Here is a 25292-nt window from a genome sequence, read left to right as displayed (position 1 = left end):
AAATCAGGGCTGGAGCTGTAGATTTGGGAAATATCCACATAGAGGTGGTAGTTGAAGCTGTCTGAGTGAATGAATTCTCCAGGAGAGTGGGTATAGATGGAAAATAAAAGGGGATCCAGAACTGAACCTTGAGGGACACACAAAGTTAGAGAGTGGGAGCAGAGGAGGAGCCCATGAAAGAGACTGAGAATGAGCAGTTAGAGTGCTTGGGAGAGTGCTTAGAAGTGTACGATATAACAGAGTTGGTAGACACATTATTAATTACATTCCCTGCCCACATCTCTAGGAGGCTATTTAAATATGTTACTTAGTAATGGCAGCCTTTATCAATAGCAAGAAATGGAGGGGGTAGGGAGGGTGGAATGGATAGAATTATATAAATGTACACAAAAGATCCTAACATCTGAGCTTTTAGAGTAAGTTTGCAAATGAGCTAGAAAATATGCTGAAATGGTAGATTACTTGAACATTTTGCATTCATAGGAAGCCCGAAAATGTAAATACTGCTAAGGAAGATTCTGGTAATTTTACCTAAAATGTTAGTGACTCTACTTTGGAAATCAAGAACTACTGTGAAGATGTAAAGAATAAATCCCTTTCATCCTGATATTTTTGAGGTGGCAGATTTGGCTCAAATTAAGGTAGCAAGAGGATTTTGCCTTGTGATTTCTCCACATTTGGAATGCCATAAAAATGTATCATCTCAAAATAAAGTAAAAATAAAATGTCATTGCTCATGTCTACATAAGACACACCTTGGCTCCATGTTGGAAAATAAACCATGAATTGTCCCCATTTATTTAAGCAGTAATATGACCTGATTCAGCCAGCAAACTAGAGAGAACTTAGTATTTTTGTCACAGATCAACCATGCAGGTCTAAACACTTGAGGTTAGCTCTAACCAAGCCAGGTGAGATTGGCATGGGGTTGTTTCTTTGCAACTGTTAATTGGCCTGTGACTGTTTTATAACTTATATTTGTTGCTAGGGAGTATTACACAGCCTAAACCTTATTAGAGATTTGGCCACTGTTTTGGTGTTCACCATAGTTTTTTTTGTCCCCTCCTAGTATACTCCCTTACTTGCTAATCTTCAGTACTAGAGTAGTCAAATCTATCTTAGCCAGTGGTTTTGATTCATATCACCTTTCTCTTTTTAACTCTGTAACCACTCCTGGCCACCTTCCTTGCTAAGTCAATCATTTTCCCTTCAGCTTCAAGATCCCCTATCAAGCCATTTTTTATATCGTAGCCCCATTCTTGTTCATTCTTTACAAACACTTTTTTAAAATATGGTATTTGTAAAGCACTTACTATGTGCCAGGAACTGTATATTAGGCAATATGGAAAATGGAAGCTAATCAGGATGGACACAGCCCATGTCCCACTTGGGGCTCATAATTTAAATCTCCATTTTACAGATAAATAGGCACAGAGAAGTTAAATGACTTGCCCAAGGTCATACAGCAGACAAGCACTTAACAAATACCATCATTATTATTATTGTTACTATTATTATTATTTTATTAAGTGGCAGAGCTGGAAAAGTTTTCCCAATTATCTCCACTCTCTTCCTTTTCTCCCAATTCCATCGGTACTTTACTGAATCTATTCCAATTAGCTGTCTGTTAGTCAAACAGGACTGGAACAAAATATAATAATAATAATAATAATGGTGGTATTTGTTAAGCGCTTACTATGTGCTGAGCACTGTTCTAAGCGCTGGGGTAGACATAGGGGAATCAGGTTGTCCCACGTGGGGCTCACAGTCTTAATCCCCATTTTACAGATGAGGGAACTGAGGCACAGAGAAGTTAAGTGACTTGCCCACAGTCACACAGCCGACAAGTGGCAGAGCTGGGATTCGAACTCATGAGCCCTGACTCCAAAGCCCATGCTCTTTCCACTGAGCCACGCTGCTTCTCGTGGCTATATATATAGGTAAATATAGGTAAATATATATATAGGTAAATATAAATATAGGTAAATATATAGGTAAAATCGTGGCTAAATATATAGGTAAAATGGAATGGGAAGAGGTTAAGTTATATTTTCTTCTTGAATTTCCATTACTGCTTACCAACAGTGTTTCCCCAATCAATCACTGGTATTTATTGAGCCCTTAATATGTGAAGAACACTGTACTAAGCACTGGACTGGTACTCTCCTACTCTTTTTCAAATACCTCTTGAAAGCCTATTTTCTCCTCAAAATCTTTTTTATTAATTATAAGAGAGCCTCAGTGGACTTCAATATTCAGGGGCCAAGATCAGTACACCTCCTATAAATCTGCCGACAACATACATTTCATTCTTTTAAGGTATCTAAATGCTAAGTAGTTTTGTATTTTGTATTATGTCTCTCTCTACAATTGGACCTAGTTCTATCCCGCCAGATTTCCATGAGTTTCTTGATTGAACACCTCTCTGTTTAAATCCTTTTATCCTTATTTTTTTGGATGCTTTTACATGTAATACAGGGTGCAGATCATATACGATAGAAAGAGCTGGATGTACCATAAGATTACAAAGGGTAATTGTTAAATTTTACCGAGTGGGTGCTTTATTAATTAAAACTCTTCTTGATGTTCTCTCCCTTCCTGCCTTAGGACTTGATAGAAAGGACACTTTAGTACTGGGCCATATTTTAGTTAAAAATATATTGACCAACCATTTTCCAATTGTGATATCACTTGATTTGTGAATGAAATATTATTTTTCTTTGCCTAAGTCCATGTACACCAGAGACCATTAGCACCAGTAAAGGGTAAGAAACATGCAGTGACCTGAAACTGTCTTCAGAGATATGTCTGAATATGATGATATTGTTACCCTGTAGCAACAGCTATTTCTGCATTATAATTAAAAAGATATCCTGTAGTTAAATTGCTCTTGTCTTGTTTACTCTCTTACACCTGCCAGTTAAAAACATTTCTAAAAATCAAACCATGGGCAGATAAATGGCTTCATGAAGGATATTAAATAGCTGGAACTCCTAGGGCTTAAGGGTCAGGTGTGTGGATTTATTAAGAGTTCTCTTGTTTAGATTGTGACCTAATCTTCTTTGGAGGGCTTGGTGTCAGGTTGCTGATGACTCAAGAGCAGCTTTTAAAGTTAAAAATATCATGTGGACCCTATGTGTAACAAGTACAATATTGTTGATCACTTGTGAACTACAGCAGCTTTCAAGAGGAAGTAACAGTCACAGATAGTTATGGATCTTGTATCCCATTTCCTAACTTGTGGAATGCTGCTGGACATCCAATGTTCAATTATGATATGTATGTAACAAGGTCACTGGACTGTATCAGAGGTAAATCTATCTTGTAGAGCCTTGTGTAGGCCCAGAATATAGAGTATGTTTGCAGCAGCCAGTCAAAGAGTTTTGTCAACAACAAATTGATAGTGGGAGAAATTACAGAAGAATTATAAGACAACATCCCAGCGCTCAAACAGCTTAGAGTCTAGTGGAGGAGACAAACATGCCATGTGAAATTTAAACATGAACTTAAAAATATAAACACGGGTGCTGAAAGGATATTAGTTAATGGAATGACCAGGGTAGCAGAAAAGTTGAAATTTTCACATATAGGTAGGTTTGGAGTAGGTTTCAAAAGACAGAACAGATGTAGTTTGGGAAAGCAGAATGGCCGGAGCATGAGTGATGAATGGTTTGATTGATAGTTCAGGAAGTAGAAGAGTAAAAGGGTGGGCTAAAATGGTTATTTTAAGTAGGGAGATTGTTATATTAATCAGAATGGCAATAAGGCATAGGGTAACACAGGTAGATAGGCCACTGATATCCTTTGTAGCCACTGGATAGACTTATCTGAAATCACACGCATTACATAGCATAACATAATGATGACATACAATGATGACGTAATAATGACATAACATAATGATATGCCAGTCCATCTGAGGCCAACCAAAATGAGGTATGTGTTCAGAGGAACCTCTCTTTCTCTCTGTGCACACACTGCTTCCAGAAATGTTGTGTTCCATTCTCACAGATGAAAATTTTGAACACAGGAGCCACTTGTGAACTGCAGGATTTAGCAGAAGAGGAAGTAGAGGCTGGGGGCTTAAAATAAAAATACTAGCCATAAAGGTGCCCAGTGCTGTATCCATACCAGACAGGGAAGAAGGCCGCTGAAAAAAGCTGTCAGATATAAAGCTAAGTGACTGGTCTCCTTCATTACAGGAAAAGAGGTCAGCCAGTGGTGAACCAATTTGAACTCCATGGTCAGGAGTTTCACTCCAGTGAAGTTGAGGATTGAGAGCCACTGTAGACTTCTGAGAAAGGACCGATGTAATCAATCAATCAATCATATTTATTGAACACTTACAGTGGAGAAGAGGCCATTGGAGAGCAAACAGTTGAAATTGGCAGTCAGAAAGGGAAGCAGGGAGGAGGCAAGTGTTTTGATAAGGTACAAATGGACGGAATGGGGTGCGCAGGTGGAGGAGGTGGATTTTGAGAGAAGGCAGGAGATCTCTTGAGATACTCCTGGGAAGGATGGGAGAGTTGAAGAAGGTACAGGAGGAGGTATGGACTGGAGAAGAGAAAGTTAAATTTTAGGGAAATCATGCCTGATCTAATCCAACTAGCATTTAAGAAAAAGATGAGTTATGGAAGGTCAAGGCTAGAGATATAGATTTGAGGAAAGTATATAAGTAGTTGAGATACCCAAAGTGAGTATAAAGGAAGAAGAGTAAAACCTGTAGGACTGAGCTTTGAAGGAGCCTACAGTTAAGTGGTAAAGAGAGAAAGTTTAGACAGGAAACAAAAAAGAAGAGAAAAGTGATGGAGATGGGATGATTCCTGGAGGAGGAAATAGATTCAAGAGGAGGTTTTATGTTTTGGTTTGGGGTTTGCCTGGTTTGTTTTTTTTCAGGACAAAGGAAACATGCATATTTGAAGGACAGAGTTAAGGAGGATATTCTGGGAGAACCCATTGCAAGCACAGTAGCTCTGGTGCCACCTCGTAGTCACACAAATACACTCTTTTTACATTTAGTGGTTATCTGAGGCACCAGCAGCTTATAAAGTCAATCATGAAAGTGTGAAATATCACACATATATAGTGGGGTTACATAAGTTACATACAATGGGGATTCAGTAACTGTTCTCCATCTTACTTAGACTGTGAGCTCCATGTGGAATAATGATAATAACAATAGTAATAATAATGACACTTGTTAAGTGCTTACTATGTGCCAAGCACTGTTCAAAGCACTGGGGTAGATACAAGTTAATCAGGTTAGACACAGTCCCTGTCCCATATGGGGCTTACACTCTTAATCCCCATTTTACAGATGAGGTAACTGAGGCCCAGAGAAGTTAAGTGACGTGCCCAAGGTCACACAGCAGACAAGTGGCAGAACTGGGAGTAGCAACTGTGTTCAACCCGATTAACTTTTATCAACCCCAGTGCTTAGAGCAGTGTTTGACACAGAGTAAGCACTTAAGTACCATAATAATAATAATATAGAGTTACATATATAATAACCCCTGTAGACTCAGGCCTAATATGTTATAGCCCCCCTACATCTCTGTATCAAAGAGAAAGTGTGGAGAGAGAGGGCAGATTACAGGCTGTCAAGAAGATCTGATTATAGATTTGATGCCCACCCAGCTCATCTCCTTACTTCTTCTGGAAGAAGAATTCAGGAATTTTTCCTGGAATTCAGGAATTTTCCCTGGAATTCAGGAATTCAGGTTGGACTGGCTGAGTTTGCCCTGTATCACCCAGGACCAGTAGAAAGGAGAATTGTTACTCTTGGTACCATTACAAGAACCTATTTTCAATCGATTAGGGTTGGACCTAGTTTGGACCAGTGAAGGATTCTGGCTCATTCAGAGATCTAATTCTTGTTATCCTCTGGGATTTAAATGGACAACACTATGGTTCCACATTGACTTGTATTACTAAGGAGTGTACAGATGAATTCCATTTTAGTAACAACTTTAGAATATTCCATTATTTAACTCTTTTTATATAACATTTGGAGAATTAGCTAAAGGTACCAAAATAACACAACATTTACTACCAAATACAAAAAAAAAAGCACTTGAGTTGATATCAAAGTTTAAAAACTTGTAGGTGCTTTGCCTCTGAAAAAATATGCCAAATTGAGCAATATCATTGAAAAGTACCAACTGGTTTGTTTTGAAATCTAGCTACTAAAGGGATCTGTGCCATTTCAGCCCAAAGTGCTTTTTGTGGCTACATTACAAACTTTTACTATATAGAATGTGGAATGGGGCAGTTGAGGTATAGTACCACCTAGGATAAAGTCTCAGTGTACCCAGTACAAAAAAATACCTTTTTTTAAATCCGAGCATTATTTTTAAGCCTTCATCTAAGCAAAATCCAAAAGGCCCATCAGATTCCTCTGGGCATTCCAGCCCAGGTCAAAAGAACAACAATAACAAAAAACCCCACATAGGAAGGATTCCAGAGATGGGCTCTTATAGGAGTAAGTGACTGAGCAAGTGACTACCCCATGAAATACACCAGTGATCTCAGAGATGTGTACAATCTTTTTCTAACAGCTAAGGGAAAAGCCAGAGATGAATAAGGAAAGAAGAAAGCTGACTACTTCTGAGAAACCCTGTGAGGAAAGTCAGAACAGTTGCCCTTGTCATGTAGATGAAAGACACCATCAGTCTCTCTAGTTTTCCAGTCTGTTTCTCCTCACGAGTATGTTTACTCATTTAAAGTTTGGTTGCTAATCAGTGATGAGAAAAAAACATTCTCTCTGTAGTGTTGTTTATGTAATACATTTCTTTAGATGTAGCAGAACAGTATTTTCAAGAGAGCTTGATGATTCTTAAGAAAGCCGGAGAGGAAAATGCCAAATTCCTTACAGTTCAAGATGATTTTTGCCAGTTTCTTCTAACCACTGGACAGCATGAGGTAAGAGCTTTTTGGAAGATCCAGGATGCATTCATTAGGTTTCAGAACCCAGACTAAAACCACTATGGTCTTTGTTGGTTCTCAGCTTGATATCCAAATAATCATTTGGAAACTAGGAGAGCTACATGTAACAACTCAAATGTAATTTAAGGTCTGTGATCCTGACAACAATCCCAAAGTGCTTATACAATTTTGGAAATTCAGTAGGCTTAGAGGCTCAATGGCCTAATGGAAAAAGTATGGAATTGGCAGTCAGGAGGCTGATTTCTGCCTCCATCTCATTTGTGACCCTGAGCTAGTCACTTCCCTCTCTGTGTCGCGGTTTACATCTTAACTTCTGAGCCTCATGTGGGACACGGATTGTATCTTGTATCTACCTCAGTGCTTAGCTCAGTGCTTGACACGAAGTACCTCAGAAGTGCCACAAGTATTTATTGTAATTATCAAATGGAATCACGGGCTATATCTCAGTGCAGACCTGTCTCTGATGGAACGTGTTATTCAGCAGAACTGCTGCCCAACTGGGAGTCAAAAATCAGTAAAGTGAAATTTGATAGCAAGGACCTTACCAGAGTAGGGGGAGGAATGTCACCTTCTTCCCAGATGGGGCTGTGTCAGTGGACTACAGACTTTAGGAATCTGGACTGAAGAGCCTGGAAGAAGCTGGGCTCAATCTGTCAGTCCCAGAAAACAAATATGTGGGATTGTGTCTCCCAGCACAAAGCCAGGTCCAGTCAAGAGCCCCCACTCCATCTCTTGCTACCAGCCATGGCTTAGTGGAAAGAGCACGGGCCTGGGAGCCAGAAGATATGGGTTCTAATCCTGGCTCTGCCATATGTCTGCTATGTGACCTTGGACAAGTTACTTCACTTCTCTGTGCCTCAGTTACCTCATCTGTAAAATGGGGATTAAGACTGTGAGCCAAATGTGGTAGAGGGACTGTGTCCAACCGAATTATCTGCATCTACCCCAGTGCCTGGCACATAGTAAGCACTTAAGTACCACAATTATTATTATTATTATTACCTGTGTTCCTGTGTACCCTACCTTTTCTAGCAAAACTTTTAGAAAGTGACAGGAAGCAGCACTGTGGAGTGAGGGAAAAGGGGAAGAAGAAAGGGACAGAAAAGAAAATAGAGAGAGAACACTACTCCCTGATAGGCCCCTATTCCCCAGTGATGCTAATTAAGGGAGGAAGTAAGAGAAGACAGAGAACTGCCTCGGTCGGGCACATGAAGTGAAGGGACTGGAGTCCATTGAGGCAGTCCCATCAGCTTTAATGGCAGGACCACACCGGATTAGGCCAAGCAGAATATCACTATCACTAGACTTGGAATGCTTGTTATGCACTTCCTAAATTGTTTCTTGTGAAAAATAACTCCTGAATAAGTCATAGATTCCAGGAAAGTAGTTAGTGGGAATTAGTTTTCCTTAATGTTATCCTAATGCCATAACCATATGGGAAACTTCTATGTGTGTGGGGAATATGATCCTTAACTAAAACGAATGAGTAATTTCACTGCTTACGAAGATTAACTAGTTGAGAGCTGAAAATGGCCTTTCCATTTTTCAAATGACTTGCTTTGGGGGCATGTTATTTCCTGTCTCAGATTTAACTGAGGATGGTTTGCCCAGATCATAAAGCACCTGGTTCAAAACCTCATTCTTCTTCTTTTGGAGTGAAAATAATGAAAGCTGGTTATATAACATTCTTAACCATTGATGTTATTCAGTCTCTCCACCACCCCGATTTGAAACTTTTCCAACATAATAGCCATTCATGACTATTACAGAGAGCAGCCTTAATATTGAAAGGATCACTGGATGCCAAAGTAGCCACTTTTGGAGATGTTAGTCCTGAAGTTGCAGAAACTTACTGGATCCTTGGAGGAACTGACCTGACACTAGGACATCAGCATGAGGCATACAAGGAACTTAAAAAGGTAACATATAATAATAACTGGGGCAAATGATTCCTTTACATCTTGTTGTAAAACATTTCATCATTGTCCTCTGCAGTATGCTTGGAAATATATGAGAAACCACATTGCCTAATGGAAAGAGCACAGGCCTGGGAAACAGACGACCTGGGCTCTAATCACAGCTCTGCCATTTGCTGCTGTATGACTTTGGGCAAGTGATTTAACTTCTTTGGGTCTCAGTTTCCTCATCTGTCAAATGGAGATTCAATACCTGTTCTCTCTCCCCTTAGACTGTTGGACAAGGACTGTGCCCTACCTGATGATTTTAATTATCCTTATTCCCACAGCATATAGTACAGTGCTTGGTAATAACAAGTAATGATAATTATGGTCTTTGTTGAGCACTTTCTAAGTGCCAAACATTGTACATTGTGCTGGAGGAATAAGGATAATTGAGATGATCAGATTGGACACAGTCCCTGCCTACAGGAGACTCACAGTCTAAGTAGGAAGGAGAAGGATTTAATTCCCACTTTACAGATGAGGAAACTAAGACCCAAAGAAGTTAAGTGACTTGTCAAGTTCACACAGCAGGCAACTGGCAGAGTTGCAATTAGAACCCAGATCCTCTGACTCCCAGGCCTATCCCCTTTCCACTAGGCCACACTGCTTCCCCATACATAATATATACTAAGCATGCTACATTTGTATATGTATATGTAAATACTCCAATTATTATTAGTATGCAGTGAAAGAAGACATGACCCCAGCTTTATAATAGTTAAGAAAAGCCCTGGAAAGGTTAATTTGGGAACTTGTTATCCTTTACAAGATGAAATAGCTCCAAGAGAAAGTAATTCTATTTTACAATTTTTTTAAGAATTAATTGTGAGCTGGTGAAACTTAGATTATCTAAAAAAGATGAGTGGTAAGCAGTACTCTCATTGTGTTCTTCGAATTATAGTGAAAGAACCACCTTTGCTCTGTAAGATAGTAATGAGATACCTGGCTCAGTAAGGTGTTAATGACCTCAGACCAGTCTTAGGACCAAGCTGCAAAGACATATACCTCTAGTGCTACCTGTAGTGGTGATTTTTTTCATTTGTGAAAGAACCACCTGAAACATAATTCAAGCATTTCTCTATGCCTCAGTTACCTTATCTAAAAAATGGGGATTAAGATTGTGAGCCCATTGTGGGACAGGGACTGTGAACAACCCAATTGCTTTTTATTCATTCATTCAGTCATATTTATTGAGCACTTACTGTGTGCAGAGCACTGTACTAAACACTTGGAAAGTACAGTTCGTCAACAGATAGAGACAATCCCTACCCAACAATGGGCTCACAGTCAAGAAGGGGGGACAGACAACAAAACAAAAAAAGTAAACAGGCATCAATACCATCAAAATAGAGTCGTAGATATATATATACATTATTAATAAAATAGAGTATATAAATATGTACAAATATACTCGAGTGCTGTGGGGAGGGGAAGGGAGTAGAGCAGAGGGAGGGAGTAGAGGCAATAGGGAGGGGAGGAGGAGCAGAGGGAAAGGGAGGGATCAACCTGGGAAGGTCTCCTGGAGCAGGTGAGCCCTCAGTAGGGCTTTGAAGAGGGGAAGAGAGTCAGTTTGGAGGATGAGAAGAGAAGGTTAGAGGTAGGACATGGGTCAGGGGTCAACGGCAGGACAGGCGATAACAAGGCACAGTGAGGAGGTTAGCGGCAGAGGAGTGGAGTGTATGGGGTGGGCTGTAGAGGGAGAGAAGGGAGGTGAGGTAGGAGGTGGCAAGGTGATGGAGAACTTTGAAGCAGTGCCTGGCCTATAGTATGTGCTTAACAAATACCACAGTTACTACTATTATTATTTTGTGATTAGAATCACTAAGAAGTGAGGCTACCCCTAGCCTGAAGCAAGGAAGCTGTCTTTGGAGTTTGGGGTTCACTGACTGCATTTCTTACAGATGTTTGAAAATGTCTAGTGCCAGAGGGGATAAAGGGCTTTCCAAAGAGATGTCACAACATCTGTCTCTTTCCTAGGAATTGCTCCCCTAACCTGGAAATTTCTCATTTTACAAAAACCCAAGGTGGGTTAATGACTTATCAGTGAACACTCAAGGCAGAGATGATGACGGAAAACCGTCTTCTGCTTCATCTACTGCCAAATAGGAGCAATTTGGAATGTCACATTATTCAGTTTCTCAAAGTAGCCACCATAGTGTTTTCAAAAAAGCAGAAGGACATAAAAGTCCACTTTAGCAACGTGGAATCCATGTAACAGTAACTTTTCAAAATGCAGCCTTCTTGTGCCAAATAGACTGAGACAGGGATTAAGGATTTGAAAAACAGAAAATCAAAACACAAGAAGGATTTAGATTACTAAATAGCATATGGTATTTTAAAATGTCACTAGTGGAAAAAAAATATGTGAAAGCTTTTTGTCTTTAGATGAAAATTTCAGGAAGGAGAGATCCACGTATTATTGCAGCACAGAGCTACAGCTTTTTCGCTAAGTAAAACTGCAGTCTTTTTATGTAGATCATCAGATCAAAAAGGAATCTATGAAGAAAATGATATTGGCAAGTGAATACATTTAGTACATGGATGTATTTCAAGATATTACAGTTTAAATCTAAAGAAATGTTTATGGTGTAGGCTTTGCTGTGTAAGGTTGGTCCAGGCAGTCTTCACAATAGTTTTGCAGTTAAATTCAGCATGCCATCTCACTCTGGGTATCTACTGCCCAGGGTTTTAATAAAAGCCGTAGAGGAAACAAGGAGTAAAGTGGTTGGCATGAGCAGAGGGCATACTGTTTAACACACATTCTTTCCCCTACCTGTGCTGGGCATTCTGCCAGCTAGATGAGCAAAACAGCTGAAGCAAAACACTGGAGGGGAGGAGGAGGATGCACAACAATGGTAATGCCCAAATACTGGTGTCATTCTTATGATTTCAAACAGGTTTCTTCTTTGGAATTGCTAGAACATAAGGTTTCTAAACCTCCAAATCATGTTCTAAATCATATCATATTTTACTCTTATCACATGGTTAAATTCATCTACAACTTCTCTGTTCTATTGCTTCTTCTAAAAATATGCAAAATAATATTTTATCCATAAATTTAGTCCTGAAAAAGTAGGAGCAAGTCAATTCTAGAAAAAGTGCTTTTCAGAAACAAAGCCAGGTATTATTATTTCTATGGAAAACCCTAATCATTAAGTGGTTTACACCTGTATGATGTTTATATGCTTGATGGATTTATGAGGCTACGTAAGATCATTTATTTTTTTAGTGCCTTCAACTTCAGACTCTACTCTATGGCTCTCGGGACAAAAGAACCACTGCCACAAAGGAGACAGTTGACTTGCTAGCAAAGTGAGTTTGAATGATCATTCATGCTGCTTAACCATTCTTTACCTGAATCTCATTTCAGGATTTCAAAAACTGCTGAGTAACTCTGAGGTTCTTTCAGATGAGCTAGTCTTCATAGGAACCTTGAGTTTACACAAGACCTATATAATGTATTTTTCTCCTTCAAATCTTTATCAGAAGAGGATTATCCTTACTGTTGATTGTTGATTGTTCCTTAGACCACACAATAGATTTTCTTCACACAGGAAAACAAGAGTTGGGGAAGAATGATGAAAGCACCTCCATTGACCTAAAAATTAGGTCCTAAAAAAATTAGGAAGATGAACTATTCCAATTCCACAGGGACACTTCCCTCTGTCACAGGGAAAAGTACCAGGACAGGAAAGGGGTTGACATGAAGGTAGCTCTAACAGCATTTGCTTTATCAGGACCTGTCCAGGAACTTCCATTCCTTTCAATTTTTCCCATTGCCAAGGATTGCTGATACTTATACTAAACAATATGTTTTTAGAATATGTCATATGAAAACTATATTCTTAAAATTCATTTTTAAAGTGATAAATCTTGCTGATCAGGCTTTTCTGTTTTGTAGAGTTCCTGAAATTGCAGCTAAACAATCCAGTAAAGAAAGACTGGCCAATAAAGCAAAGCCACCATTCTGTGCTATTATCCCACAACACACCCTACTTGGAGGGGCTAAGGTTAATGTATAAACTGAAACATCTCAGATATTCTACCAGATTTGAACATTCTGGCTTTTAAGTGTCCTTACCTAAGTATCATTTCAGTTGAAAGACTGACCAAGTGGCCCACTTCTAAGAAGGAATGGATACCACAACCACAATACTGTGCTGAATCCCAAAATGTACTGAGTTTTGAATGTTAATAAATGAAGCCATGTCATTCCACTTTAGCATATTTTAACCTTTCTTTTGACTTGCAGTGCTCTCAGAGAAATAAAGTATCAGTTGAATTACAGGGTTGAATTGACAGCTTGGAGGATAAATTCACTTGTTGCTATGAAGCCAACAAAGAGGAATGAATGATTGACACTGAAATTCTAATGCCCCCAGTTCTTCCACTTCACAGGGATTGCATTCATGCAAGACATAGTGGTGGTCATCTTTATCTAACACCCTTTCATGTGCACAACTCTTTCTCATGACACCACACTGCACTTAGTACAGACTCACATTTTTGAATAAACATCCCCTAATTCCCTAACAATGATCTAGCTAAAATAGTGAAAACATGTCTCAGTAAAATTTCAGATGATATGGCAATGTATTTTTAAGGTGGGCTTTGTGTGAATTGAGGCCACAGGAGTTGCAGCAAATGCCTGTTTTATGCTGGGTCACAAAAATCCAGCTTTCAAGTGACTGACACAAAGATGCGCTCAATAAGTTCAGAGGCCTTCCAAGGAATCCCAGGGTATCATCGTTCCAGGCCTCATGGGGTAGAGGTTCAGAGAACCACAGTCAATGCGTCCAGTTGTTAAAGCAACACATATAGCTGGACCCTTCTCTTCCTTTACCGAGGCCCAGATTCAATTCGGGAGAGTGACTGTGAGACTGCCCCAACCCTACTGGCCCAATGCAGCTGTGGACCTCAGCACCAATGAAGAATCCTACCCACTCAGAGAATCTTCACTGAGGAAGCTCTCTATAATTATTTATCTGTCCCTCCCAACCTGCAGAAGGGTACAAAGGCAAAACCTCCCAGGCCTCCTGGGGTTAATACTGCAGGGTGACTCCACTCTCATTCCCTTGAGCTGTGAGACCAGCGAGAATGCTGAGGTAGAAGAGCAGCCTCCATGGAGACGAAAAGCTATTTAGTTTTACAGATGAGCTGAAGTTTAGGTCTGTCAGATGACATGTGGACCCATCCCAAAATGACCCTGCTTTCCCTGGGTGCTATAGAAATCCCTAACCACCCAGGTTTCCGAGGTTGAGGAACTCCATATCCTCAACTAGCCTGGATCAGGTAAAATTTGCCTGGAAAATTTGTCCCCTGGAGGTTATGTGTTACGGCGAAGCATAAATTACTTTAGTGATCCATGATGTGGGAGGTGAGTGATTCAGAAACTCCAAATCAACATTTTAGGCATATGCATCTTAAATTTGCAAATGAAACATTAACAGATAATTTAGAAAGAGAATCTAGCACATTGAAGCATTCATCTTACCTCACTGGAAGCAATATTGTGAACAGAGGGAGAGTCCCACTCTTGAGGCAAATAGTCTAAGTATTCTTTCCTTTTATTTTCATTAAAGAAGCTGCATGGAGAGAGCACAGGCCTGGGTTCCTTCAGACCTGGGTTCTAATCACAGCTCTGCCACTTCTCTGTTGTGTGACCTTGAGCAAGTCTCTTCACTTCCCTGAGCCTCGGTTACCTCGAATGTAACATGGGGATTAAGATTACAAGCCCCATGTGGGACATTGTGTCCAACCTGATTAGCCTGTATCTAGCCCAGTGCTTAGTGCAGTGCTTGGCACACAGTAAGCACTTAAGTACCATTAAAAAAATCGTGGAACCCTGTTGTGCTATTTCTAGCCTGCAGAAGTGCGGTGGCAGCTCTGCTAACCCATAACTTCGATCTCACTGCTCCTTATTTTCACTGGTTACACTCCCTATCATGGGTGGAAGCGGGGCAGGTAAACAGCCAAGGGGGAAAGGGAGAAGGATTCATGGAGCTGTTCACAAAGGTGTGGTTATATTCTATAGTTTTCCAACTATAAACATTCTCATAATCCAAGATTTTGGAGAAGTTGTATACTCTGTAGACTTTCACATTTAGGAAACTGCAAAGGCAGAATACGTTTTACTACCAAGGTAATATGACATGAGCAATTTGCTTAAAGGAGGTAAGGAAGATGTATATGAAAACAAACCTAACAGATTGAATATTTAATTTTGTTCCAAAAGTTTTACAAAGAGAAATAAAAAAACACCCAAGTTGATTTTCATACTTTAATACTGGACAGTGGAAAAAAGTGCAAAAACAAAGCAAACACCAGCTGCATACTGCATCATAAAATGACAAAAATGTAACCTCCATGCAAATCTCCATTCACAAACTGTTTTTCCACATTTCTAGTTTTAAATCCTTCAGTAGTAAACTCCAATCTGTCATTCCCCCACTCCCACACAAAACATTCCTCTCCCACTTTAGTTATTTCAAACTCCATGAAATTTCTATTCTGCAGATCTGTAGAGGGGGATAACAATGCTTCCATTGCACTCATCATCTTACTAAATTCTTTCCAACAAAATGACATCCCCTGTCTACCTAATCAAATTTCATCTTGCATTAAAATGAGCAGTTAAACAATCTTTACTCAGAGTGTTCAAAAAATGCAGCCGTGTTTCCAATATTTCGATACCTCGGCAACTGACCCATTGCCAATCCTAGGAGCATTTAGTGGAGTCACAGCAAAAAGCTATAAAACTGCACACTAGTGATTTTATTTTTCCTATGGAACAGGAGTGTTTACTCAAATAAAAAAGCAAATTTGTACAATGTCATTAACCACATACTGCCCAGACATTGGACGTGGACAAGGATACCAAAATCCATTTGCTCGTACATCAGAAGAGGCATACCAGGTGAATAGATGGTTGGGTGACCAGCCATCTGTTCCACTGATCTCACTATCCATAGTAATGTGGATACATAATAAATCCCTGGGTGTTTAGAAATTTAGATTACCTCCAGTATGGGTGGCTCTCTCAATCTTCACTGGGGCTCAGGGGCCTCTTGGAAGATCTGGAACGCAGCATGTTGCTGGTATGGGTGGCATCTCAACTATAGTCCTGTCCTCATTCTAAGTTAAGACAGGCAAAGGCTGCTACCAACTGGCCATAAACAATCGAGGCAAATCGTCCCAATGACTCAGGCCAAAAGAAAAATAATCAGGTCTTCATTCAAGCTATCTAGATTATTATTATGGAATCTGTTGAGCACTTACTGTGTGACAGGCAGTCCTAAGCACTCATTTGGAGACATATATTCTCCCTCCTCAGACTAAGCCCCATGTGGTGGTGTATCTATACCAATGCTAGGAACAGTGCTTGACATATAATAACAAAATACCATAATTATTACTATTGTGCCTAAGCTATCTGCAAGATCACCTCAACTTTTCATTCAATTCTGGCAGTGGTCCAAAAATCAGAAGAGTGAACTGGGACCGGAAGACCATACCACCAGACATTCCTGATGACAGGAATCAAATTTTGGTAGAAAGCCCTGGAAAATGACAGTTTAATTTTTCTGTTTTGTAGAGTTGTTTTTGGAATATTTATATTTTGTTTTTGTGTTGTTTTCTTTTAATAAAGTTGCTGAAAAATACCCCACCAATGTTGGTTCCCATTCAGAAATTATTTATGAATTTGAAATTCATAAATCACTTTCTTCCTGGACCCTTTAGAAACTAATATCAAGAGAGTTAAACCAAGATTACCTAGTATTGTCTTTAAATCTAGCTTTCATGTTAATGAGATATGAATTTTGATTTTGAGATAGCAGCAGGACCCCGACAAACATGTGGTGCATGATGAGGGAAAGATATCCTGCTTCTGACTCCTCTCTTCCCCACACTAAATCACTCTCCTTCTCTGCCCCTTCTGCTCCTTCTCTGCCCCTTCTCTCAGGAGGGGATTAGGGAACAAGGTTCCAGATCCCCAAGGCATCTCAGCAATGTTAGAAAGGACGATGATATAAATATAGGATGTATTCTCCTTAATGTGCTCAGCATTTCTATTACCTGCCCTGCCTTCACTCTCTACTTAGTTTTAGAAGCTGAGAGAATTGTCAAGTGGCAAAGTTTTGAGAGCTACAGAAAGACCTCAGGGGCTCATACCGCCCATGACAGATGATGATGTTTATCACTTAAAGAACACCCAAAACACTGATTTTTCACTGTAATTATGGGTATTTGTTATGCCTCTTCTGGCCTTTTAAGGGCTTGTACGATGCCCTTCATTCTGATTTTGTTTGAAAAGCTATATATAGTCGCAGAATTTCAGGCTTTTCCAAATTCACTTCTAACATTCTTTGGAGTTCTTAACAGGTAGTTAACGGCATTAACTGAGATAAATTCGAAGCACTAAAGAATTTCCCTTACATGTTATTTACCCAAACACTGAACAATATCGAAAAATATGATAATCCTTAGTACATTATAAGCACATAAATAGCGATATGAAAATCTTTAAAAAGCTTTTTCTTAGGTAACAGCTTATGAAAAAATTCCTTTTTTCTTAGTGTCAATATATACTTCCTCTTACCCTCCCTGCCCTGATCAGGATTTATGCATTCCTACTGCTTTTTCCCTTTCCTGAAACCCTAATCTGATCTAAAGAAGGACTGTTGCTGGAGGGATGAGGAGCCTGAGGACTGTCCCCCACTAATAATTATTCATCTACTTGTTTAATATTATTTTGGACTGTTACATTACTATTATAATTATTTGTAATTATTGTTTTCTCTTACCTTTATTCCCTTAAGAGACTATCTTTTTGATCATCTTGTTCTCACCTCCATGCTTAATATACTGCTTGGCACAAAGTGCTCATTATCATAGTAGTAATAATAAAAATAAGTTTTAAAATGAGGTCTCTTCGTAGAATAGAGCTAAAGACGTTCTACAGGGATTCTACAGAAGCTTTCTGTAGCCTAATATAGAGAAATATAGTCCATGAGTCTTGCTGGGCTTTCCAAACACTTTTAGCAGAGTAATCTAAGAGTCATACGAACTCCAGGTGTCAAGACAGAAGAATCATGAACAGTGAAATTCTGGGTCACAGTCATTCCGAGGCAATGCTTATTACAGCCCAGTAAAAAGCCACAGGCATTGCTGAATGGCGAGCCGAAATGGGATATACCAAGCAGGGGTAAGAAAAAAAACAAAACATCTTTAAAACAGGAAAGCATCACTACCAAACAACTCAGAACTGCAGGAAAAAGATCAGCCTGGCATTTGGCAACTAGAATAAGTCTACTCTCCTCAAGAAGAAATGGGATTCCAAGAGATAAATTTAAAAACAATGAGCGTTGCAAATAGCAAACATATCACCATAGAAAAGGAAAAATCTTGGCATGCAAAGAGAAGAATGAGCTGTTGGTCATACATAGTATTTTTAGTCACACCTACACATGCAAATTTGGATCTCATTGCCGTTGGTATTATCTTCAAAATTGAGGGCCAATGCTGTGTCTCATTCAGTGTCTCTCTGTCTCTGTCCCTCCCAACTAGGCATTAGCTTATCTATAACAAAAATTTACAAATAAAAACTGAGGTTTATATTTTGTACCTATAGGCCACCACTCAGCAGCTAATCTTAAGAGTTTACTTGGAAATTATATATATGTTCAGGTGTAGCAAAACTACACACTCATTTGTTACAATGCTTAGAAAATGTCATTTAGGAAAAAATCCCCTATGGGATTCTGAAAGCGTAAGTATTCTTTGCTTAGCATAGAAATAATTCATTATTTGTTATCTCTCTCTGGAACAAAAGTTAGGCTGGTTAAGTGAGTGCATGTAACATTCTTCTTAATCATGCCCACACCATGATTAGTCAGTAAGGACTAATTTATTAGTACACTCAAGGGGTTAATACACCCCCCCCCACACACACAAGTAAATATGTTAAGAGGCAAAGTTTTTTAAAGTTTCATGGATTCTGAACAGGCAGAAAGATCTCAAGGTCTCATTCATTAGAAATGAAGACCAAAAATCCATAGGAAAAAAAGAGTTTTTATGATTTGACCTAAAATTGTGTCTACTTAATTTATATGCAACACTTAGAGCAATAGAAGTCAAGTTTAAAAATTACTTTTAATCACAATATCTAAGTGGCTCTTGCAAGGTCACAACATCCTGCAATTTCTTAAAACAGTAACATTTTAAAAAAATGTATTTAGCCAAATTTGTTGTGCCTTCAATTGTACTCTTCAAAAAAGAACAAATATTTTTTAGAGGGGTGACTGAATTGCAGGAGATCTTAGAATTATGCAATATATTAGAATGTAAACTTCTCATTCTTTATATAATTTCATATGTTCTTTTGGGATGAACTATTTACTTTTATTGCCCCCAAAACTACTAATTATATTATTTTCCCAAAATGGAAAAATCTTACTATTGTATGATTCAACTGTTCATCTTAAAAAAAAAACCAATTTGGATGACAGAGTGTTGACAAAGGCCTAATTAGAGCTCTTATTTGATTCCTTTAAATGAACAAGCCTCCTTTTTTAAAAAAATATACACTTAAATGAAACTTGTTATGCCAGATTTAAGCCAGAGGTATAAAATTCATATCACCTTTCCCATGACTCATCAGCTCAGCAATGTTATATTAGAGTCATAGGGACACTAGACTCAAAAGGTGATTTTTAGGGGATGAGACTATTATATAATGATATGAAATGAATGCATTTCATGTTAAAGTGCTAAGTAAAAAGTACTCAAGGCAATGAAAATGAACTACATTCCTACCTTTATAGTTTCTTATATCTCTGATGCAGTTATACAGTATGCCACAATAGTAAGACTGATTCTCTCATTTGCACATTTTCAATCCATTAATAGCTTATAAATATTACAATAGCCTATGTAATCAATCTGTTTACATAGACTGTTTTAAAGACACAAATCTATTTCAAGCCTGTTTTCAGGATACTAAACTTTCTCCTGAAAAATCTGAAATGTTAAGAGTTAATCTTTTATATGATAGTTATGAGTGTAAGAAACTTGAAAATAGCTTCAATATTCTTATATAATTTGGTTCTCCAATAATTTGGATGTGACTGTTTAACTTTAGTGTGTGTCACTTAATACTACCTCTTGCAAATGGAATTATTTTTAAATCTAACTATAGTTATTATGGATTATTTAAATTATTATAAAAGCTTTCAAAGTTAGTAAAAATTATGGCATTTGTAGGATCAGGAGGAAAACTGAGAAAAACCAGTTTCCAAACACTGACACCAACTTGAAGATGAGAGTCATTTGTTAAATTCCATTCACAAAATGAAGATCAAACTGTAAAAAAATCCCAAAGACTGAAGTAATCTAGTGCTTAAAGAGAGGGACCTGTGAAGTCCCTTCACTTTGCTGGAACTCTCCTTCTGAAGCAGCTTAAGCAAGAAAAAGAGAGGCTATAACAGTTTAGAACTAGCAATCATCTACCCAAATGATAAGAAGCAGAGTCATAATGACTGAAAAGCGGCTATGCAGGATGTGATTAAAATGTTGTCTTTTTTTCTTTTCAAAACCAACGTCCATCATTATCATCCTCCTCCTCCTCCTGTTCCTTGTCTAGGTAGAGGACAGCAATTTTCTTTTCATCCGAAATCACTGACCTTTGGTCTACCATTCTTTGCAGCTCCACGGTTTTTTCAAACGAAGACTTCTCCACAACACCTTCCCCTGAAGCCCATTTTTTTCCAATAGACTCGTTAAACCCCACACCTTCTTCTACTCCCGACTGACTTTCAATGCCTTTCCAATCATCCGATCCAATGAGCACATTCATTTCCTTCCTTTGAGGAAGGATGATGGTAGCTTCCTGCATACTTCTAGTAGTGGTGGATGGCATCTCCATGTCAGATACATCCATCTGAAAGGTAAATGAAGTTTCTTTGGACCCCAGTTTAATGTTCCTGATAGATCTGTGGCTATCTGTTACCCCTTCTGGCTCAGACACATCATCTGAGCCACCAGATGGAGAAGCCTTAGAAATAGGTCCACAGAAGACAATTTGTTCAGTGCTTCGGGTTTCTGTGGGGCTTAACTTAATGTGCCTGATGGATCTGCTACCATCTGTTGCTTCTCCTGTTTCTGGCATATCCCCTGCATGCCTCTTCCAAGTAGATTCAGAAATGGCCCCCTGGTAGACAATTTGCTCATTTGGGGTAAACGCTTTCTGATTAGGCCCGCCTCTCTGAATGCACCTATTTGTGTCTGATGAGCCCTCTGGTTGAAAAGTGTTTCCGGAGTCACTAAACTCCACATGATGAGAAACAGGCCCATGGAAAATGATTTGTTCAGTCTGAAATTCTCGAGACCCAACTTTGATGTGTCTGATTGCTGTATCGCTATTCAGTGACCCTTCTGTGGAAGAGGTGTTTCCTCTGACACTGAATTCCTTTACATTGGAAAGAGGGCCCCTGAAAATGACTTGCTCTGAATATGTTTCTTTAGGGTCTAGCTTAAAATATCTTCCGGAGGTCTGGGTGTTAACTGACCCTTCACCCTGAGAATAGTCTTCCTCTTGCCCAGACTCAGAAATGGACTCATGAACAATGATTTCTCTGTTGGCAGGAAGCTGTTTGGACCCCAGTGTGATGTGCCTTTTGGAACTCTCTCCCTGTCCCAGGTCTTCACTGCCACCCACTTCCTGGACTGCAGAAGCAGGCCCTCTGAAAATGATCTCTTTGGCCATTTGGCTTGTATTAGGACCCAGCTGAAAATGCCTCAGGGACCTTCCCATACTAACTGAGCCCTCTGTCTGACTGAGGCCTCCTCCTTCCCCACTTACCTCAGCCCCTCCATAGAGGATACGCTCTGGCCTCTGAATTTCAGTGGGGCCTATTTGTATGTGCTTGACAGACTGGTTTACATCTTCCAACACCTGGATTTGTTCAAAACCTCTTGGGCTGCTAACTTCCACCGTTGCAGAAACTGGACCCCGGCAGGCAACTTTTTCAGTGATGTAATGTTCTGCGCCACCATCTCCTTCCTCTCTAGAGGAGCTGAAAATTTCTCGGCTATCCCAGCGCCTGGGTTTACTACTAAAGCTGTAACTGTCATGACCATCTTGATGATCAAAGCTTTCAGATTCCCGGCTATGGTGTGCCCCAAAAGTATCTGTGGAGAGTAATGTTTTCTCTGATTCTCTTACTTCATCTTTCCTGAGCTGTTCAATATTGAGCTGGTCAGCATCCACGATTTGAGACAGATTTACTTCAGCTACAATTGTTACCGAACTGCCTTCGGTGGTTTGTTCAACCTTTTTGATGTCAACTGCAATGTCCCCTTGCCTCTCCTTGGTCAGGACAGACAGCTCCTCTCTTATGCTTTCTGGCAGGCTCCCTTCTAGCTTCTCTATTGCTTCCACCAACTGATGTTTGGGGTCTTTGCTGAGGAGTCCCTTTATTGATGTCTGGAACTCAGGGGATATTTTAATTTCCTTTTCAATGACAATGGACTCGGCCCGTACTGAATCACCTTTCAGGTCTTCCTCTTTTGAGTGATATGAGCCTATGCCTTCCTCTGACCTTGCATAGGTAATATCTGATGAGCTTATAATTTCCTCTCCAGGAAATCTGTCTTTCTTTCTCCTACTCTGTGCACTTTGGGAAAATTCATCTTGCCAAGAATATTTGATGGTTGACTCTTCTTCTATGTGAATCTGCCCATAAACTGAGCCTTCATCTCTCTCGCGAGTCAAAGGGTATTCTTCTGGAGTAGACACAAAATATCTCTGTTCACTCTCGGAGTCGCCTGGCTCAGTTACCTCTTCAACATGTGTTAGGTTCTGATGTTCCGGGGTAGTCTTTTTCAACTTACTAGCCCAAAAGATACCTGCTTCTTCATCACCTTCTTCAACGTCATAATGTCTTTCAATACCTGGAGAAAAATCATCCACTTCCTCTACTTCAAAGGGTGTTAAAAGCTCAGTCTTCTCATCAGAGACATATCCAAGGGGTTCCTCAACAATTTCAACATTAACTATTTTACCCCTCCCTTCTTTCCCTTTTAGGCCCAGACTCATTATCTCTTCTATCATTGTTTCTGTTGACTTCCCTTGAATATCAAGTTCCTTAATATCTTTGCTTAGAAGATGCTCTAGGCTGTCTTCATCGGAAACATCTATATCTTCAAGCACCTTAGATTCCACAATAATCTCAGTCTTTGCCTTGCCTTTACCAGGAAGCTCCTTCCTTTCCACATAAGTAACTTTTGTATCTGGAGATGTTCCTGCTGAAGTTGAGTCAGAAGGCTGTACAAACCTCTGAAGAACACTGGCAACAATATTTTCTGCTATGGTTTCTGTCACTGAGGAATCCATTTTGGAGGTGCTGGAGTCTCTGGTTTCCTCCTTGAATTCCAGATCTTTCTCACCAGCACTGGATTCAAAATAAGCTGAAATCTTGTTAGTGCCAAGATCATTGTACTTTCTTTGAGATGTTGGTGATTTTTGCAGTGATAACTCTGTTTCACTTTCTTCTGACACTTTTTCATGCATCTTCCCTTCAAAGCTTCTGGGTACTTCTATTTCTATGTTTTCTCCATATGTCCCACATTTCTCTTTAGTAGATTCACTTTCTTTACTCTTTTCTTTCCTCTGCATAGTTTCTCTTTCTCTTGTTTCTTTATCTAGTTTAGTCAATTCCTCCCATCTTAAGGTTCTCTCCTCTGAAGGCTTTTCTTTTGATGCAAATCTTTTCTCATCTTGGATTGCTTTATCTTTTATAGTTGTTTCTATTACGGGTTTTTTGTACTCTGTTGATGATTTATCATCAGTATTTTTTCCTAAAACAACACTTCTTTCGTCTCTGGCTTTATCTGCTTTTCTTATGTTTTCTTTCTTGGATGGAATGTCCTGGTCATATTTTTCTTCTAACAAAATCTTCCTTTCCATTTTAATTGACTTTGGCTCCTTTGGCTCCTCTTTTCCTGCCAAATGCATTTCATCAATGCATTTAAGATGTCGTTCAGAAGTTGGAAATTGAGTAGGAAGCATTTTTGAATGAGAATTATCAGAAACCTGAACCCTCGCATCATCTCTGGATTCTCGGTTTGCTTTGAGAGTTAACTCCCTGGCTAAATTTAAGCTCTCAATATTTGTACCGTCTGTCCTCTGTTGTTCAGAAAATGATCTGAGCTGAGATTCAGTTTTTTTCAGGAGATCATAGGTTGGAGAAAATGTTCTGAAAACTGTGTGATCTTCTGAAGTTGAACTTTCCTGTTTGATAGTGGCTGAAGAAGAACCTCCTGAATCAGGCAAATCTTTTCCTAAAACTCCTCTTGTTGATGTATTCTGTGGTCCAAAATATGCTGATTGAGCTGAATACAGCGCTGATCTATTTATATTTGCAGAAGGTATTTTCTGTCCTGGAAGTATGTTTCTTTCATTTTCTTTTTGTAATACCCACTTTGTGTAATCATAAGATCTGTTTCTGAAATCTGCAAAAATTTAACAGAGAATGCATTAAAATTACAAGTGTCCTTATTTTCTTTAAAAAGCCCACTAAAATATAAAAGGATTGTTCTATTATAAATAGAATATTAATGTTATTGAATATGATTGATTTATACAATTTTCACTGAATATTATGTTATTAACATGAGTGCTAAATGCAAAAATACTGGACTAAAAGGACCAAACAAAATATTTTGGGAAAACATTAATGAAAATAGCATACAACATGCAGGGAAGCTTGTGATGACAAGTCTAACAAGGATACAATAGATTATACAGCTATCAACTGATAAAAAGCATTTTAATGATAACATTTTATTTTGCTTGTTTATTCTGATTTTTATTTATCTGTAGAGAACAAATTAAATTCTTGAACTTTGGGTAAATTTTGAAGTCCCTAATTTTTCAAGGACACCAATTGTTGAGCAGTCTAAAAATTGCTGCAGGCATGTTCAATATTTGATCCTCCCTTAACAGAAATTTGGAACTCATTGCAATACTTACTGACTAATAATAATGAATGACAAAGTCTGAGTTCTAAAATACTACACTAGGCTCAGTGGTAAGAGCACGGGCTTTGGAGTCAGAGATCATGGGTTCAAATCCCGGCTCGGCCACTTGTCAGCTGTGTGACTTTGGGCAAGTCACTTAACTTCTCGGTGCCTCAGTTACCTCATCTGTAAAATGGGGATTAAGACTGTGAGCCCCACGTGGGACAACCTGATCCGCCTGTGTCTACCCCAGCGCTTAGAACAGTGCTCGGCACATAGTAAGCGCTTAACAAATACCAGCGTTAGATGCTCATTGGATCCTGAGTGTAATATACTAGCAAGACGTGGCATTGCCTAGTGGAAAGAGCT

General features: G+C 39.1%; 2 protein-coding genes across 3 annotated transcripts in view; one reads left to right on the top strand and one right to left on the bottom strand.

Annotated features, from left to right (window-relative positions):
- Positions 1–13205, top strand: part of TTC23 (tetratricopeptide repeat domain 23) — a 63480-nt gene extending 50275 nt beyond the window's left edge. The window contains exons 8-11 of one of the 2 annotated variants that reach the window (XM_029065878.2): positions 6797–6921; positions 8715–8864; positions 12136–12218; positions 12808–13205. In XM_029065878.2, coding sequence (XP_028921711.1) covers positions 6797–6921; positions 8715–8864; positions 12136–12218; positions 12808–12928 — 479 coding nt within the window. In that variant the 3' untranslated portion in view covers positions 12929–13205. The remainder of the gene's footprint in view (positions 1–6796; positions 6922–8714; positions 8865–12135; positions 12219–12807) is intronic. The other variant, XM_029065879.2, reaches the window with a different exon arrangement.
- Positions 13206–15172: 1967 nt separating this feature from the next.
- SYNM (synemin) overlaps positions 15173–25292 on the bottom strand; it is a 30973-nt gene continuing 20853 nt past the window's right edge. Inside the window, exon 4 of the mRNA XM_029065014.2 lies at positions 15173–24416. Within this exon, the coding sequence (XP_028920847.1) occupies positions 20494–24416 (3923 nt within the window). The 3' untranslated portion in view covers positions 15173–20493. The remainder of the gene's footprint in view (positions 24417–25292) is intronic.

Source organism: Ornithorhynchus anatinus, chromosome 5 (genome assembly GCF_004115215.2).
Source record: "Ornithorhynchus anatinus isolate Pmale09 chromosome 5, mOrnAna1.pri.v4, whole genome shotgun sequence".
In the NCBI taxonomy this organism is placed as follows: Eukaryota; Metazoa; Chordata; class Mammalia; order Monotremata; family Ornithorhynchidae; genus Ornithorhynchus; species Ornithorhynchus anatinus.
The sequence above is the reverse complement of the archived record's forward strand: the minus strand, read 5'-3'. Positions and strand labels throughout refer to the sequence as shown.